The sequence below is a fragment of the Theropithecus gelada genome, chromosome 8, assembly GCF_003255815.1.
Source record: "Theropithecus gelada isolate Dixy chromosome 8, Tgel_1.0, whole genome shotgun sequence".
NCBI classification, from domain to species: domain Eukaryota; kingdom Metazoa; phylum Chordata; class Mammalia; order Primates; family Cercopithecidae; genus Theropithecus; species Theropithecus gelada.
The window spans coordinates 21,547,335-21,562,453 of NC_037676.1; the positions used below are offsets into that span (position 1 = coordinate 21,547,335).

The window sequence follows — 15,119 nt, forward strand, 5'->3', positions numbered from 1 at the left end:
AAAAAACTAGCCGGGCGTGGTGGCAGGCGCCTGTAGTCCCAGCTACTCGGGAGGCTGAGGCAGGAGAATGGTGGAAACCTGGGAGGCGGAGCTTGCAGTGAGCTGCGATCCTGCCACTGCACCCTAGCCTGGGCGACAGAGCCAGACTCTGTCTCAAAAAAAAAAAGAAGAGAGTAGGTCGTCAAAGTTCTTTTTCCTCCTGTCCCATTTCTCACACATGGGCTCAGCGGTGTGGCCCCCTCCTCAGTCACTAAACTGGCAGGGAGGTTTGGCATCAATTTGGCCTGGGGAGTCCTCAGGATGACCCACAAGTCCAGATAAATGAAGGCTTGCTTTCTAACCGGCAGAGTCAGTGAGGAGAGAGCCGAATGCCAGGCTTTCCAGTTTACCCAAAGTAGAAGCAGCTTGTGCCCTTGGAAGGGAAGAAGCCAGCCTCATCACCCAACTCCACCCGGTGCCATGATCCCTAAAGGGCCCCTGCACAAACACTCCTGGGTCCCATCGTTGAAAAATACCTCTCACACAGGAAGGGTCTAATCACACACCTTCTTTCATTAAAACGCCTCTTGGTCGGGGTTCTGTGGAGAGGAGGCATTCAGGCTATAGGGAGGGATGGTCTCTCTCTCTGGGTCTCTCTCTGAGGGTCTCAGCCTCCTGCCCCCGCCAAGACCCCCAGGTTTGGAGGGCCCAAGCAGAGCCAACCATATACACAGCCCTCCTGGTCCTGGGAGAGGTGCATTCTGGAAGGCAGGAAGGAGTCTGTTTCTAAGTCCCTTTCTCAGCGCCATCCTCCATCAAGGTGGTCTCCAGACCTGACGTGTGTTCTGTCTTCCCCATAAAATCAGGCTCAGGAGATGGTGCTCCTTGGTTTTGGAAATACCCCTCCCTGCAATCCACCTGCCTGGCAGCCTCTATGCCTCCCGCCTCCAAGCCTGCCCTGACTTACTGGCACACAAGGGCGTCCTCGTCCAAGAGGGCTTCTTGGGCACACGGATTGTTCTCGTCCTCGTCTCCAGTGATCACCATCACGAGACCCAGTAACAGGGCTGCTGTGACCAGCCTCACTGTCCAACCCATGGGCACCTGGAACAGAAGGAGCTTTAGAGCAGCTGGATCCCCTACAGGGCATTTCCTGCCAACTACCTGTGCCCCCCACCCCAGGGGCCCACTTGGCAGGAGAGAGACCTCTGGTTAAGCACAGGGAGAAAGGCAGGCAGCTTTCAGGGCTCCGCGGCTAATCCAGTCCACCACCCGGACACAAGTACTTTGGGAGGACCTGGGCCTCCTCCAAGTTGGACTCAATGTACATTCCTGGCAGAGGCCCCTCCCCCTGGCAGGACACAGCTTTGTTGTCACTCTTGTCCTGGCTGCCAGGGCAGACAGCAGGCTGCAAAGTAGAAGTGCTTATATAAGCTTCTCAGTTCAGCTCCTCGTCCACTCCCTGCTCTTGGCCTGGGGATGGTCAGCTGGCCGAAGGCCAGCCTGCCCCTTGGCTGTAAGGCAAGCCCTGGGAAGCTGGTGACCCCAGGCTCAGGGCTAGGAGTTGGGCTGTGCCCCTCAGACCGGCTCTGCCTCTCCTAGCCCCCATTCTTCCACCTGTCTCCACAGCCTGTGAGCTTCCCCAAGGTGGAGGTGCTTGGACACAGTAACCCTGTGTAGGAGGGACTGCTGCAGGGACTTGGGCTTGGGCAGGCGCACCCTAGCCCAAGGCCAGCTCCGAAGGGCCAGCTGAGGACAGAAGGGTGCGTCTGGCTGCACCTTGCAGCTGTGCTGAACTCAGCACTCTCCCAAAATAATCGTCTCTGGAGAAGGAGGTCTGGGGAGCTGCTTGGGGCTCAGAAAGGGCTGGTCTGCCCCAGCGCTGCACCGGGAAGAAGGGGAGCCAGGGACTGTTGCCTGCATTCCCTTAGGGAACAGTCCTGCCACCAGGTGCATGTGGGACTCTGGTTAGAGCCTGAGTGGGCAAGGAGAAGAACAAAGGCGGCTTGCCACAGCCTTTCCAATAGCTCTGCTCTCTGCTCTCTGCTTCTCAGAGGCGGGGGTGGGAGAGACATGCCAGCAACTCAGGACTCCTGGCTTCTGCTCTGAGCTCTCTCTGGATGCTGGGGAGGCCACTGCGTCTCCCTAGAACACACCACTTTTCCTTTTCACAAACAAGTAAAATAATTGCTGTCACTGTGGTGCCTTGCTAAGGAACATGAGATCATTGCTGTAAAGTACACGCAGCTAGATCTTTAGAGAAACTACTTTTAGCATAGTCTGCTTTCTGGTTTAATTCCTGCCTCCAGGATCCCAATCTGTAGCAAAAAGCCCCCCTTTGGGGCTACATATTAAACACATTTCTCTATCATTAAGCTCCCTGAAATACAACCAGGACTCCCCTTGCCCCCAACCAGAAAACGTATTCCCAAGATCTCCCCTACTGGACAGAGTCGAATAGTAGCCTCCTCACAAGATCATTGTGAGAATGAAATCAACCAGGTTAAGCCCTCAGTAAGGAGCCTGGAACATAGTAAATGCTCAATAATTTATGGATAGTGTAAATATTCTCTCACAGATCCATCCATTCATTCAATCCTTTGCAACCCACTTCACTTATAGGCATTAAGCACCTCCCATGTGCCTGCCCATGTTAGGCCCTGGGGTATAGGTTGAGCATGGCCTTGTCTGTATACAGCTCACAGGACAGCCACAGTCAAGGAGATGCTGCCAGAAGGGCTGCCCAAGACCAAGAAACTCATCTTACAAATGGCATCCACTAGAGAAGCCTCAACTTTCCTGGGTGTCAACTCTTTTAGCACAGTGATGGCAGCCTGGAAGCAGGGAGAGCCCACAGTGCAGGTTGCTGCTGTTGAGCCCACTTCCAGTGGCAGTTCTTCCTTACTCCACGTGCCAGGCACTTTTGTCTCCAAATCCTCATGCCAATCCTTGGAAATAGGCACTATTATCACCCCATCTTATGGAGGAGGAGATGGCACAGCAACATTAGCTAAAACCTGATCTTGGTCACCAGGAAGTGGCAGACCTGGAATTTAAACCCCAGGCTCTGGTTGAACCTGTTGAAACTGGGTTGAGTCCATTGAGTCCATGCTTTTTTTTTCTGAGACAGGGTCTCACTCTCATCGCCCAGGCTGGAGTGCAATGGGGTGATGTCGGCTCCTGCAACTTCTACCTTCTGGGCTTCAAGGGATTCTCCTGCCACAGCCTCTCAAGTGGCTGGGACTACAGGCACACCACGGCTCTGGCTAATTTTTGTATTTTTTTTTAGAGACAGGGTCTTGCATTGTTGCCCAGGCTGGTCTCGAACTCCCAGGCTCAAGTGATCCACCTGTGTGCTCCCAAAGTGCTAGGATTACAGGCATGAGCCACCACACCCATCCCAGAGTCCACGCTCTTAACCACCTGGCTCCACTGCACTCTGTAGCTGCTCCATTGCCTCTTACTCACTCCCTCTACATTCCCTTTGTTCTTGGGAGAAGGACCCCAGAGTCCTCCACGTGGACCACAATGCCCTGCGAAATCAGGCTTTTCCTGTCTCTCTAGCCGACTTCCTCCTCCTCTCACATGTTACCTCTGGCAGGTTCCTCAAGCTCCTTTCTATCCCAGGGCTGTGATAGGCACCGACCCCACTTCCCACCTTCATTAGGGGGGTAGCTGAAATGCCATTTCCTGAGAGAAACTTGCTCTCACCCCTAGCATCCATCGGATTCCTTTTATAAACAATCAGAGCACCTTACTGCTTTCTTCATTATTCTTATATAGTTGTAATAAATTATTTTGTAGTTATTTGCTTAGTGATAGTTTCTCCCTCAATCACCCAGCCTATAAGCTTCTGGGAGGCAGCACGGAGACTGTCCAGCATTCTGAGCACCTTACGTGGAGTATATAGAGGTTTAATAAAATTCTTGTTTAAATGCATAACACACGCCACTTCCGTTTCTGATCATCCTTATTTTCACTTAACAGCTCATAACTCCGTGTAAACATCAGTAGGAAACTAATCACTCAGGTTGGCCCTTAGCCCTGGATGCCTTTTGCTTATTTATCTAACCTTCTGTGGCTTGTTTTTGTGCAGAGAGATCTGGCAGAATGCAGTGGTTCTTGGGATTTTCAAACCCGATCTTTCTCTTGGGGATTTTCAGGACTTTGATTCATATTTGAAACCTAAGATCTGAAAGCCGTGTTCAAGCTTGAGGAGTGACCATTCTCCCTCCCCATCACCATCTGGTTTTGCTTAATTCTCTCACCCTGGAAAGTCCCATTGCTAGATTTCTTGGTGCCACCCTTGAAGTCCCCCTCTCTTCCTTTAGTTACCTGGGCTGGGACCACCTCCAGACACCACCATTCAAGCCAAACCTGTGGCTTCCGGAGACACATTGGTCCCTCCAGCTACTGGGATCTGTTGAACCACTGTTGCTGAAACTCTCCACTCCCTTCTTACCCCTCCAGGCCTCCTGTGCCTGATATCCTCCAATCATTGCCCAGGCCTCACCTCCTTTTTCTACCCAGACATAGACTCTTGTTCTTTCTCTCCCTCCTAAACATTTCCACGTAGGCCCTCTGGAATCTCTGAACTATAGTGAACAAATCCCCCTGAATTTTTTCACTGATTCCTAATAAAAAATTAATTGAGATATAATTCACACATAAAATTCACCCTTTTAATATGTACAATTCAGTGGGTTTTTGTATGTTCACAAGCTTGTGCAACCATCACCACTACCAAAGTACAGAGCATTTTCATCAACCTAAAAGAAGTCCTGTACTTATTAGTAGTAACACCCCATTCCTCCCTCACCTCGGCCCCTGACAACCCTAATCTATTTTCTATCTCTATGAATTTGCCTATTTTGGATGCCTCTACCAACGTTTTCCCCTCCCTCCTTTCCAACCCCCCTTCCCATGGCCACTTTCTTGGACACTGTCATCACTACAAATATTAAATCCCTAAAATATTAAATTCAAGCAGTTTTTTTTTTCTTTTTTTGAGACGGAGTCTCTGTCACCCAGGCTAGAATGCAGTGGCATGATCTAAGCTCACTGCAGCCTCTGCCTCCTAGGTTCAAGTGATTCTCCCGCCTCAGCCTTCCAAGTAGCTGGGATTACAGGCACGCACCACTATGCCCAGCTGATTTCAAGCAGCTCTTCTGATCACCATCTCTTCTCCTTCCTCTACCCTCTTGTTACTTCTCTGCACTTAGTCTTTCATTTGATTCTAAACTCTGGTCCCTTGACCATTCTCCTTTTTCCTTACCTATTCTGACTACCTTCCCTTTGGTACCTGGGTCTTGCAAACCTTTGTACTATTCACTTGCTAACATCTTCAATTTCTTTCCCCTTATCTTCGCATTGCAGCTGTTGGGTGCAACTTCAAATTTGGACCAGTCCAATGATCTGGCTACTCCGTCATGCAATCCTGCTCCCACTCTACTCTCAGTATCCTGTGCCCTCTACAGAGCCCAGGGTGGGGGCCCAGGCGGCATGGGGGAAAACATTGTGCTAAGTGAAAGCAGCCAGTCGCAAAAGAGGACATATTGTATGATTTCATTTATATGAAATGTCCAGAATAGGCAAATATATAGGGACAGAAAGTAGACTAGTGGTTGCTAAGGCTGGAGGTGGAGGTGGGGTAAGATGGGAATGAAAGGTATGGGATGACAGCTAAAGGGTATGAGGTTTCTTTTAAAGGTGATGAAAATGTTCTGAAATTGACTATGTGATGGTTGCACATATCTATACATATACTAAAAACCACTGAATTATATACTTCAAAATTCATGAATTGTGAGATATATGAAGCATGTAGCAATAAAGCTGTTTTAAAAAATCATCCTGGGGATGTCAGCAAAACGGATGACTAGGAAGCTCCAAGCTCTTGTTCCCTCATGGAAAGCTACACACACACACACACACCCAGAGAGAGAGAGAAAACTGGCTGAACTAACTTTATAGGAGCTCTGGAAAACAGCCAAAGGTTAGAGCAGCCAAGTAATGCCTAATCAAAGAAAGCCTCCTTAACTGCACCCTGGGTGAGAAATGGAGACCCTGTCTCAAAATTTTTTTAAAAGCCTCCTTCAAAATAATAGGAATTTTTCCAGACACGGTGGCTCATGCCTGTAATCCCAGCACTTTGGAAGTCTGAGGTGGGCAGATCACCTGAGGTCAGGAGTTCAAGATCAGCCTGTCCAATATGGTGAAACCTCATCTCTACTAAAAATACAAAAATTACCCAGGCATGGTGGCAGGCACCTGTAATCCCAGCTATTTGGGAGGCTAAGGCAGAAGAATCGCTTGAACCCAGGAGGTGGAGATTGCAGTGAGCCGAGATCGCACTTGTCAGGCCTCTGAGCCCAAGCCAAGCCATCGCATCCCCTGTGACTTGCACTTATACGCCCAGATGGCCTGAAATAACTAAAGAATCACAAAAGAAGTGAAAATGCCCTGCCCCTGCCTTAACTGATGACATTCCACCACAAAAGAAGCGAAAATGTCTGGTCCTTGCCTTAAGTGATGACATTACCTTGTGAAATTCCTTTTCCTGACTCATCCTGGCTCAAAAAGCTCCCCTACTGAGTACTTTGTGACACACACACCCCCACCCCCGCCCCCCCACGACTCTGGCCTACCAGAGAACAACCCCCTTTGACTGTAATTTTTCTTTAACTACCCAAATCCTATAAAACTGCCCCACCCTTATTTCCCTTCGCTGACTCTCTTTTCGGACTCAGCCTGCCTGCACCCAGGTGATTAAAAAGCTTTACTGCTCACACAAAGCCTGTTTGGTGGTCTCTTCACACGGAGCGCATGACAGCACTACTGCACTCCAGCCTGGGCAAGAGAGCGAGACTCCATCTCCAAAAAAAGGTTGGAAATTTCATTTTCTTTCTACCTTGTTCCACCTCCACTGCCAGCAGTATTGGTCTGGAGATGGTAGCTCAAGCCCTAGTTCTCTCCCTTAAACTCAAAGAAGCAGAGCCAGACTCATCATGTGCAATGCTCTAATCTGTCTGGGGTCTGCCTGCAGGACTAGTCTTGCTTTGCCTAAGGCAAAAGGGGCAGCATTGCTCATTAAAACAGCAGACCAACTACAGACCTTCAGACACTGGAGACAAAGATTACAGATTGAGACATACAATAGACCATCTAAGGCCCCAAGAAGCTCAAGGAATTTCGAGTAAAATAAACTCAAAGAGACCTACATTGAGACACATTAGAATCAAACTGTTGGAAGTCAAAGACAAAGAGAGAATTGTGAAAGCAATAAGAGACAAGACTCATCATGTACAGGGATCCTCAATAAAATTATCAGTCAATTTATCAGCAGAAACTTCGAAGCCCAGGGGGCATTGGGACAATATAAAGTACTGAAAGAAGAAAAAGTTGTCAATTAAGAATTCTATGTCCAGCAAAAGTATCTTCCAAAATATTAATATGACAGAAATTAAGAAAGTCCCAGATAAACAAAAGCTTAGGGAGTTGATTACCATTAGCGCTGCCCTGCAAGAAATACTGAAACTAGACCTTGAGGTTGAAATGAAAAGCTGCAGTAAGTTGAAACTAGATGAAGAAATATATCAAGACCTTGGTTTGAGGTAAACACACAGACAAATAAAAAAGCCAGTATTATTGTAATTTTGATTTGTAATTCCACTTTTAAATCCAGGATGTCTTAGTCCATTTAGTGTTGTTATAAATGAACACCTGGCGCTGGACAATTGATAAAGAGGTTTATCTGGCTCACAGTTCTGCTGGCCGGAAGATTGGGCAGAAGAGAAAAGCCTTGGCCTTTTCTCACTCATTTTAGAAGGGAAAGGGAAGCTGGAGTGTGCAGAAATCACACAGTGAAATAGAAAGCAGGAATGAGAAATGGGAGGTGCCAGGCTCTTTTTAACAACCAGTTCTCATGGAACTAATAACGTTGGAATGCACTCCCCTGGAAATGCATTCTACTCATGAAAGATCTGCCCCCATGACCCAAACACCACCCATTGGGCCCCACCTCCAACACTGGGGATCAAATTTCAACATGAGATTTGCAGGGCACAAATATCTAAACTATAGCACAGGATTTAAAGACAACAAATAAAATAATTATATATCTATTAGTGGGTATATAATATATAACAATGTAAACTGTAACATTGGTAACACAAAATGGGGGGGCATGGAGCTGTATAAGTAAAATGTTTGTATGCAATTGAAGTTAAGTTAGTATCAATTCAAATTAGATCATTATAACTTTGGGATGTTATATGTAATTCCCATGGTAACCACAAAATGTATTTATAGAATATACACAAAAGGAAATGAGAAGTGAATAAAACATGTCACTACAAAAAAAATCAACTAGATGTAAAGAAAGGTAGAAATGGAGGAAATGAGGGACACAAAAAGCTGAAAAGCAGCCAGATACAGTGGCACATGCCTGTAGTTCCAGCTGCTTGGGAGGCTGAGGTGAGAGGATCACTTGAGCCTAGGAGTTTGAGGCCAGCCTGGGCCACATAGTGAGACCCCATCTTTTAAGAATGCAAGCAAGTAAGCAAGAAGAGTTAAAACATATAGAAAACAAATAACAAAATGGCAAAATAAGTCATTGAGTCATTGTCTATCAGTAAATGGATTTAAATTTAAATTTAATTGGGTTCAATGCCTCAGTCAAAAGTTATAAATTGGCAGATTAGATTTTTAAAAAATGATCCAATTATATACTGTCCACAATAGACTTGCTTTAGCTCTAAGGACACAAACAGATTGAAAGAGAAAGGATTTAAAAAGATATCCTATGTACACAGTAACAAAAAGAGAATAGGGATGGCTATATTAATATCAGACAAAACAGATTTTAAAGTTTTGTTCTACAACAAGAGACAAAGAAGGGCATTGTATATTGATAAGAATCAATTCACCAAAAAGATATAACAGTTGTAAACCTATATGCACCAAACATCAGGGATCCAAAATATATAAGCAAACAAGGATAGAATTGAAGGGAAAAATAGGTAGCTTAACAACAGTAATTGGAGATTTCAGTACTCCACTTTTAATAATGAATAGAACAACTAGGCAGAAGACCAATTAAAGAAATGGGAGACTGGCTGGGCGTGGTGTCTCACACCTGTAATGCCAGCACTTTGGGAAGCTGAGGTGGGCGGATCACTTGAGGTCAGGAGTTCAAGACCAGCCTGGCCATGGAGAAACCCTGTCTCTACTAAAAATACAAAAATTAGCTGGGCATGGTGGTGGGCCCCTGTAGTCCCATCCCAGCTACTTGGGAGGCTGAGGCAGGAGAATTGCTTGAACCCAGGAGGTGGAGGTTACAGTGAGCTGAGATCGCTCCACTGCAGTCCAGCCTGGGTGGCAGAGTGAAATTGTCTCAAAAACAAAAAACACAATACATCCCAAGCCAAAAATTTGAATTCTAAAATGCTTCAAAATTCAAAACTTTGAAGGCCTGTGGAATACCACAAGTGAAAAATTCTACGCCTGACGTCATGTGATGGGTCACAGTCAAAACTTTGTTTTATGTACAACATTATTAACAATATTGTATAAAATTATCTTTAGGCTGTGTATAAGGTGTGTATAAGCATAAATAAATTTCATGTTTAGACTTAGGTCCCATCTCTAAAATATCTCATATATGCAAATATTCTAAAATCTGAAAAATTTGAAATTTGAAATACTTCTTGTCCCAAGTGTTTTCGATAAGGGAAACTCAACCTGTATACCAAGATGTATGGGATGCAGTGAAAGCTGTATATGCTGTAAAATAGCTATAAAAGCTTACATTGAGAAGTTGTAAATGTTTACATTAAAAAAGAAGAAGGATCTCAAATCAACGACCTAAATTTACACCTTAAGGAGGTAGGAAAAAAAAAAAAAGAACAAGATAACCCAAAGCTAGCAGAAAGAAATACTGAAGATTGCAACAGACATAAAATAGAGAACAGAAAAACAGAAAATCAACAAAACCAAAAGTTGGTTCTTTGAAAAACATCAGTAAAACTAACACTTTCAGCCAGATTAATTAAAAAACAGAGAAGACTCAAATTGCTAAAATAAGAAATGAAGGTGAGGGGATTACTCTATAATTTATAAAAACAAAAATATAAATAAATAGTATTTTACAGAAATAAAAAGGGTGACAAAAGATTAATATAAACAATGGGTAAGGTTGTTGGTTATGTAATAAATTTGATAACCTAGAAGAAATGGACAAATTCCTGGAACATAAAACCTACCAAGACTGAAGCAGTAATCAAAAATACCCCAGTGAAGAAAAGTCCTGAACCTGATAGTTTCACTGGTGATTTCTACCAAACATTTAAAGAAGAATGAACACTAATCCTTCTCAAACTCTTCCGAAACATTGGAGAGAATACTCCCTGACTCACTCTGTGAAGCCAGCATTACGCTGATACCAAAGCCTACCTTCTAACCAAAGTTAGAAAAGAAAACCACAAAGCAGCATCCCTTAGAAACTCTGATGCAAAGTCCCCAACAAAAGATTAGCATAGATCATTTCAACACTGAAAGGATTATACAACATAACCAAGTGAGATTTATTTCTGGAATGCAAGCATGATTCAACATATAAAAACCAATCAACATAATAACACCACTTTAATAGAATGAAGGGAAAATACTACATGGTCATCTCAATTGATGCAAAAAAAAGCATTTGACAAAACTCAACACACTTCCATGATCAAAAGAAACTAGGAAGGGAAAGAAGCTTCCTCAATATGATAAAGGCCATATACAAAAAGCCCACAGATAACAACACACTTAATGGTGACAGACTTCAAGTTTTCCTCTAAGATCAGGAACAAAACAAGGATGCATGCATTTGCCACTCTTATTCATCATATATAGAAAGTCCTAGCCAGAACAATTATGCAAGAAAAAGAAGTAAAAGCCATCCAAATTAGAAAGGAAGAAGTACAATTATCTGTTTGCAGGTGACAATCTTACATATAGAAAACTCAAATTTTTTAAAAAAGAAAAACTGTTAGAGCTAATAAGCAAATTCAGTAAAGTTGTAATTTACAAAATCAACAAACAAAAATCAAATGTATTTCTTTACTCTAAAAATGAAGAATTCAAATAGGAAATTAGGAAAACAACTCTATTTATGATTACATAAAGCAGAATAAAGTAGGAACAAACTTAACCAAGGAGGTGAAAGACTTGTACACTGAAACTACAAAATTTTGCTAAAATAAATTAAAGAAGAGATAAACAAATGTAAAGTCATTCAATGTTCATGGAGTGGAAGACTTAATTTTGTTAAGATGACAAAGTTACTCAAAGTGATCTATAGATTCATTGCAACCCCTGTCAAAATGCCAAATTTTTTAATAGAAATAGAAAAACCCATCCTAAAATTTATATATAATCTCATAGGACCTCAAATAGTCAAACAATCTTGAAAAGAAGAACATAGTTGAAGGACTCATACTTTCTGATTTCAAAACTTACTACAAAGCTACAGTAATCCAAATAGTTTGATACTGGCATAAAGACAGATAAATAGGCCAACAGAATAGACTAGAGAGCCCAGAAATAAACCATCATATGTGTGTATGAGTGTATGCATGTGTGTGTGTGCGTGCGTGTGCTCAAATGATTTTCAGCAAGGGTGCTGAAAATGATTCTGGGACAAGTGGATAGCCACATGCAAAAGAATAAAGTTGGATCCTTGCTTTACACCAATGAAGTTGGAACCTTGCTTTAATTCAAAATGGATCAAAGATCTAAATGTAAGAGCTGAAACCACAAAACTCTTAGAAGAAAACACAGGGGAAAAGCTTCATGACATTGTATTTGGCATTGATTTACATATGACACCAAAAGCAGAGGCAGCAAAAGTAGACTGACAAATTGAACTCCATGAAAATGGAAAACTTTTGGGCATCAAAGGACACTATCAAAACACTGAAAAGACAACCTGTAGAATGAGAGAAAAAAAAATCCCAGAAACTAGTGTTCTCTAGAGCCCCCTTTGGCAACACTGGCCACTCCATCCTCCTCACTGTGTAGACCTCTTGTTCAGCCTGTGTGGACTACTCTCCGTCTTCCCAATCAGCCATGCTCTCTCCCACCTCTAGGCCTTTTTGCACAAGCCATTCTGTCTATAAGGGGTGCCTTTGTCTCCTGCCCCATGACCCACCTGGCTTACTTTTTCTCACCTTTATGTGCTATTTAAACATCACTTCCTTTAGGGTACCTTCCTGGGTATCTTGTCATATCTGCAGACAGCATCTGCAGTGCTTCCACCAGGATAGAATAATAATATCTGGCCATTTTTGTTTATTTACTGGTATTTCTCTGTCACTAGGCTGTTACCTTCGTGGAGGAGAGACCCCAGGTAGCCTAGGAATTGCTGTGTCTGCCACCAGCACAGTGCCTGGGACCAGGAGGTGCTCCATTATCCCTCGGGGGTTGGGGAAGGGAGAAAATCAGAGAGGGAGGGGTGGATATTGAATTCCTAAAGATCATGCTTCGCCCCCATTATAGATCTGGGTCTCACTGAAGCTCCAGGAGCAGAGCTGCTCCTCCCACCTCCCATTCATTGATTTCTGCCTTCTGCTCTACTTTTCTGTGCACATATTTCATCCTGTGAGGGACTCATTTGTCTCTGCATTCCCCACAGCACTATGAACATAGCAGATGCTTAATAAATCGTTACATAAATAAGCACGCACATGTAAAAACCGTATGTCGTAAAGGAACTATTCTGACCTTTGATTGTCCTATTTAAAGACAGGGAAAGAATTCCAAAGTCACCCAATATGCACTTGGGCCATCTTTTGTTATCAACTCTTGGTTGCTTTTCATGTACCTTTCATTTCAGATGACCAATCTGAAAATTGTCTTGAAATGCAGAAGTATAAAAATATAATTTCCTTTGTTTTTTTCTCAGGCAGGGGGGCTTATTCTAAATGAACAATGATAAGAATTACATCAAACTTCCCATCAGAAAGCAAGCGAGAAGAGAATGGAGTGAAACAGTTTTAAAAAGTTAAAACTTCCATCAACCTAGAATCTGTTTCCAGCGGAAATTTTCTTCAAAAGTGGAGAGGATATGAAGACAAAGAAAAACTGAGAGAAGATTTTGCCAGTACACCTGCCTTGCATGAAATGTTAAAAGAAGCCCTTCAATGAAAAGGAAAGTGAAACCTTGGCTCTACATAAAGAAGGCAAGAACATCGACGATGGACTAAATGGAGGTAAAGGAAAATATTTTATTTTTATTATTCTTAATTGGCCTTACAGATAACTGTTTGTTTAAAATAGTTAAGAACAAGAATGCCTCAAGTGTTATGGCTGATCATTAAGTGCATGAGTGCTAGCAATGTCTAAGAAACGGGAGGAAGGAATGGGGAATGCTCTGTTACAGGGTGTCTACACTTGCTCTGTTTTAAGAGATGTTGCTTTCCTTCTATCAAGCAGAAGACAGAGGAAGTCATGGTGGCAATGATGGGGCTGGCGAAGAGAGTTCCAGGGCTGGATTTTCCCAACAATTATATTCCCCAGGAGTCAGGAGAGTGTCTGTGAGATAAACCCAGCTCTGACCCTTTCCCTCACCCCTCCATTTATCCAAAGGGCCTCGGGCCAGAGGCTGGGGGCCAGGACCTTTCCACTCTAGGGACATAAGTTCCTCTTTTAGGTAGCCCCAAGCTTGGTGGTCTCAGCAACCAACGGTTGACTTAATAAACCCATTTCATTAATAGATGCACATTGCATCTATTAATGAGTCACTTCACCCATGGGATGGCAGGCTCCAGAGGGGCTATGAAATGGTGGTGCCTCACACATTCACCTGCCGTCATGTCACCCTTGAAAGGTTGAACGTTTTGTCCATCTGGTGGAGGTGAGAATTGAACTTAGAGCCTACTGAAGCTATGTATTTACCTCGTCCCTCTTTGCAGGGACACAGCCAATCTCTGGTTCCCTCTAAATTTCTCAGGATGGGAGGAAATGGGGATCCTTATTCCTATATCACAGAAGGGGGAATGAGGACCTCACAAAGGAAAGAAACGTACTAAATCTATCAGATGTAAGGCCTGCCTGAAATCAGTGAGGCTCATCACAGCCCAAAACTCAGGCAGTGAGAAATTCACCGAAGTGGCCTTTCTGAGGAGAATTAGAGAAATGTTTGAGGCTCACAGACAGGCACCTAGAAACACCATGAAGAATGTCACAAATAATGCCTCAAATGATGTGCTCAAATCACACTAGAGTGAAAAAATTGGAAACACCACCTTTACCACGAATTTCTTTCTTTCTTGGCTCACGGCAAGCTCCACCTCCCAGGTTCACGCCATTCTCCTGCCTCAGCCTCCCGAGTAGCTGGGACTACAGACGCCCGCCACCACGCCCAGCTAATTTTTTTGTATTTTCAGTAGAGACGGGGTTTTACCGTGTTAGCCAAGATGGTCTCAATCTCCTGACCTCATGATATGCCCGCCTCGGTCTCCCAAAGTGTTGGGATTACAGGCGTGAGCCACCGCATCCAGCCCACGAATTTCTAACAGCTGCCTAGTCCAAGGTTTTTTTTCTCTCTCTCCTCTCTCTCATAGCAAATTCCTACCGCACACAAACAGGGGAGAAGAGCCCTTGTCACTTGCCCGGAACAGTGTGGGAGCTGTTGGGTGCTGGCTGCAGGAAGGTACATACCTTGACAGGTTTCTGGCCTGGAGAACGTGGGGAGAAAATTCCCTCCAGGGTGCCCCTCAGTTTGGGCCCTTAAGGTAATCAGAGCCTGCGGATGTTGAGAGTTGGAGAGGTTCAGGAAGATTCCTAGAGCCACAGGAGAGGAGGCAGCCGTTGGCAGTTGGGGAGACAGTTGGAGAAAGTTCCAGGGGAGTTCCAGGGAGGAGCTGATATGTAGGGCAGGAGAGAATAGGAAAAGAAGAATGGGTGGGTTTGCCAGCATTCCTCCTTCCAAGGATTCTAAGGAAAAGAGTGGAAACTGTGGAGACAATTATCTTACCGTTTCTCCTGCCTTTCTAGATGCACAGAGAATCAGGCAGAAGGGACACTAGAGATGCAGAAAAAGAAGGCTGCAGAGACAGGTGCAGAAGGTTGGAGGGAGGAACCACTGAGACCAGCGT

The 15,119-nt window shown here is 44.2% G+C and overlaps 1 protein-coding gene across 2 annotated transcripts in view; it reads right to left on the bottom strand.

The window, feature by feature from the left end:
• The window catches only part of PEBP4 (phosphatidylethanolamine binding protein 4), a 225,777-nt gene extending 210,972 nt beyond the window's left edge, over positions 1-14,805 (bottom strand). The window contains exons 1-2 of one of the 2 annotated variants that reach the window (XM_025394107.1): positions 14,683-14,805; positions 947-1,083 (exon numbers count right to left, since the gene is read on the bottom strand). In XM_025394107.1, the coding sequence (XP_025249892.1) occupies positions 947-1,077 (131 nt within the window). In that variant the 5' untranslated portion in view covers positions 1,078-1,083; positions 14,683-14,805. Of the gene's footprint in view, positions 1-946; positions 1,084-1,185; positions 1,272-14,682 lie in introns of those variants that run through there. The other variant, XM_025394106.1, reaches the window with a different exon arrangement.
• Positions 14,806-15,119: the final 314 nt, after the last annotated feature.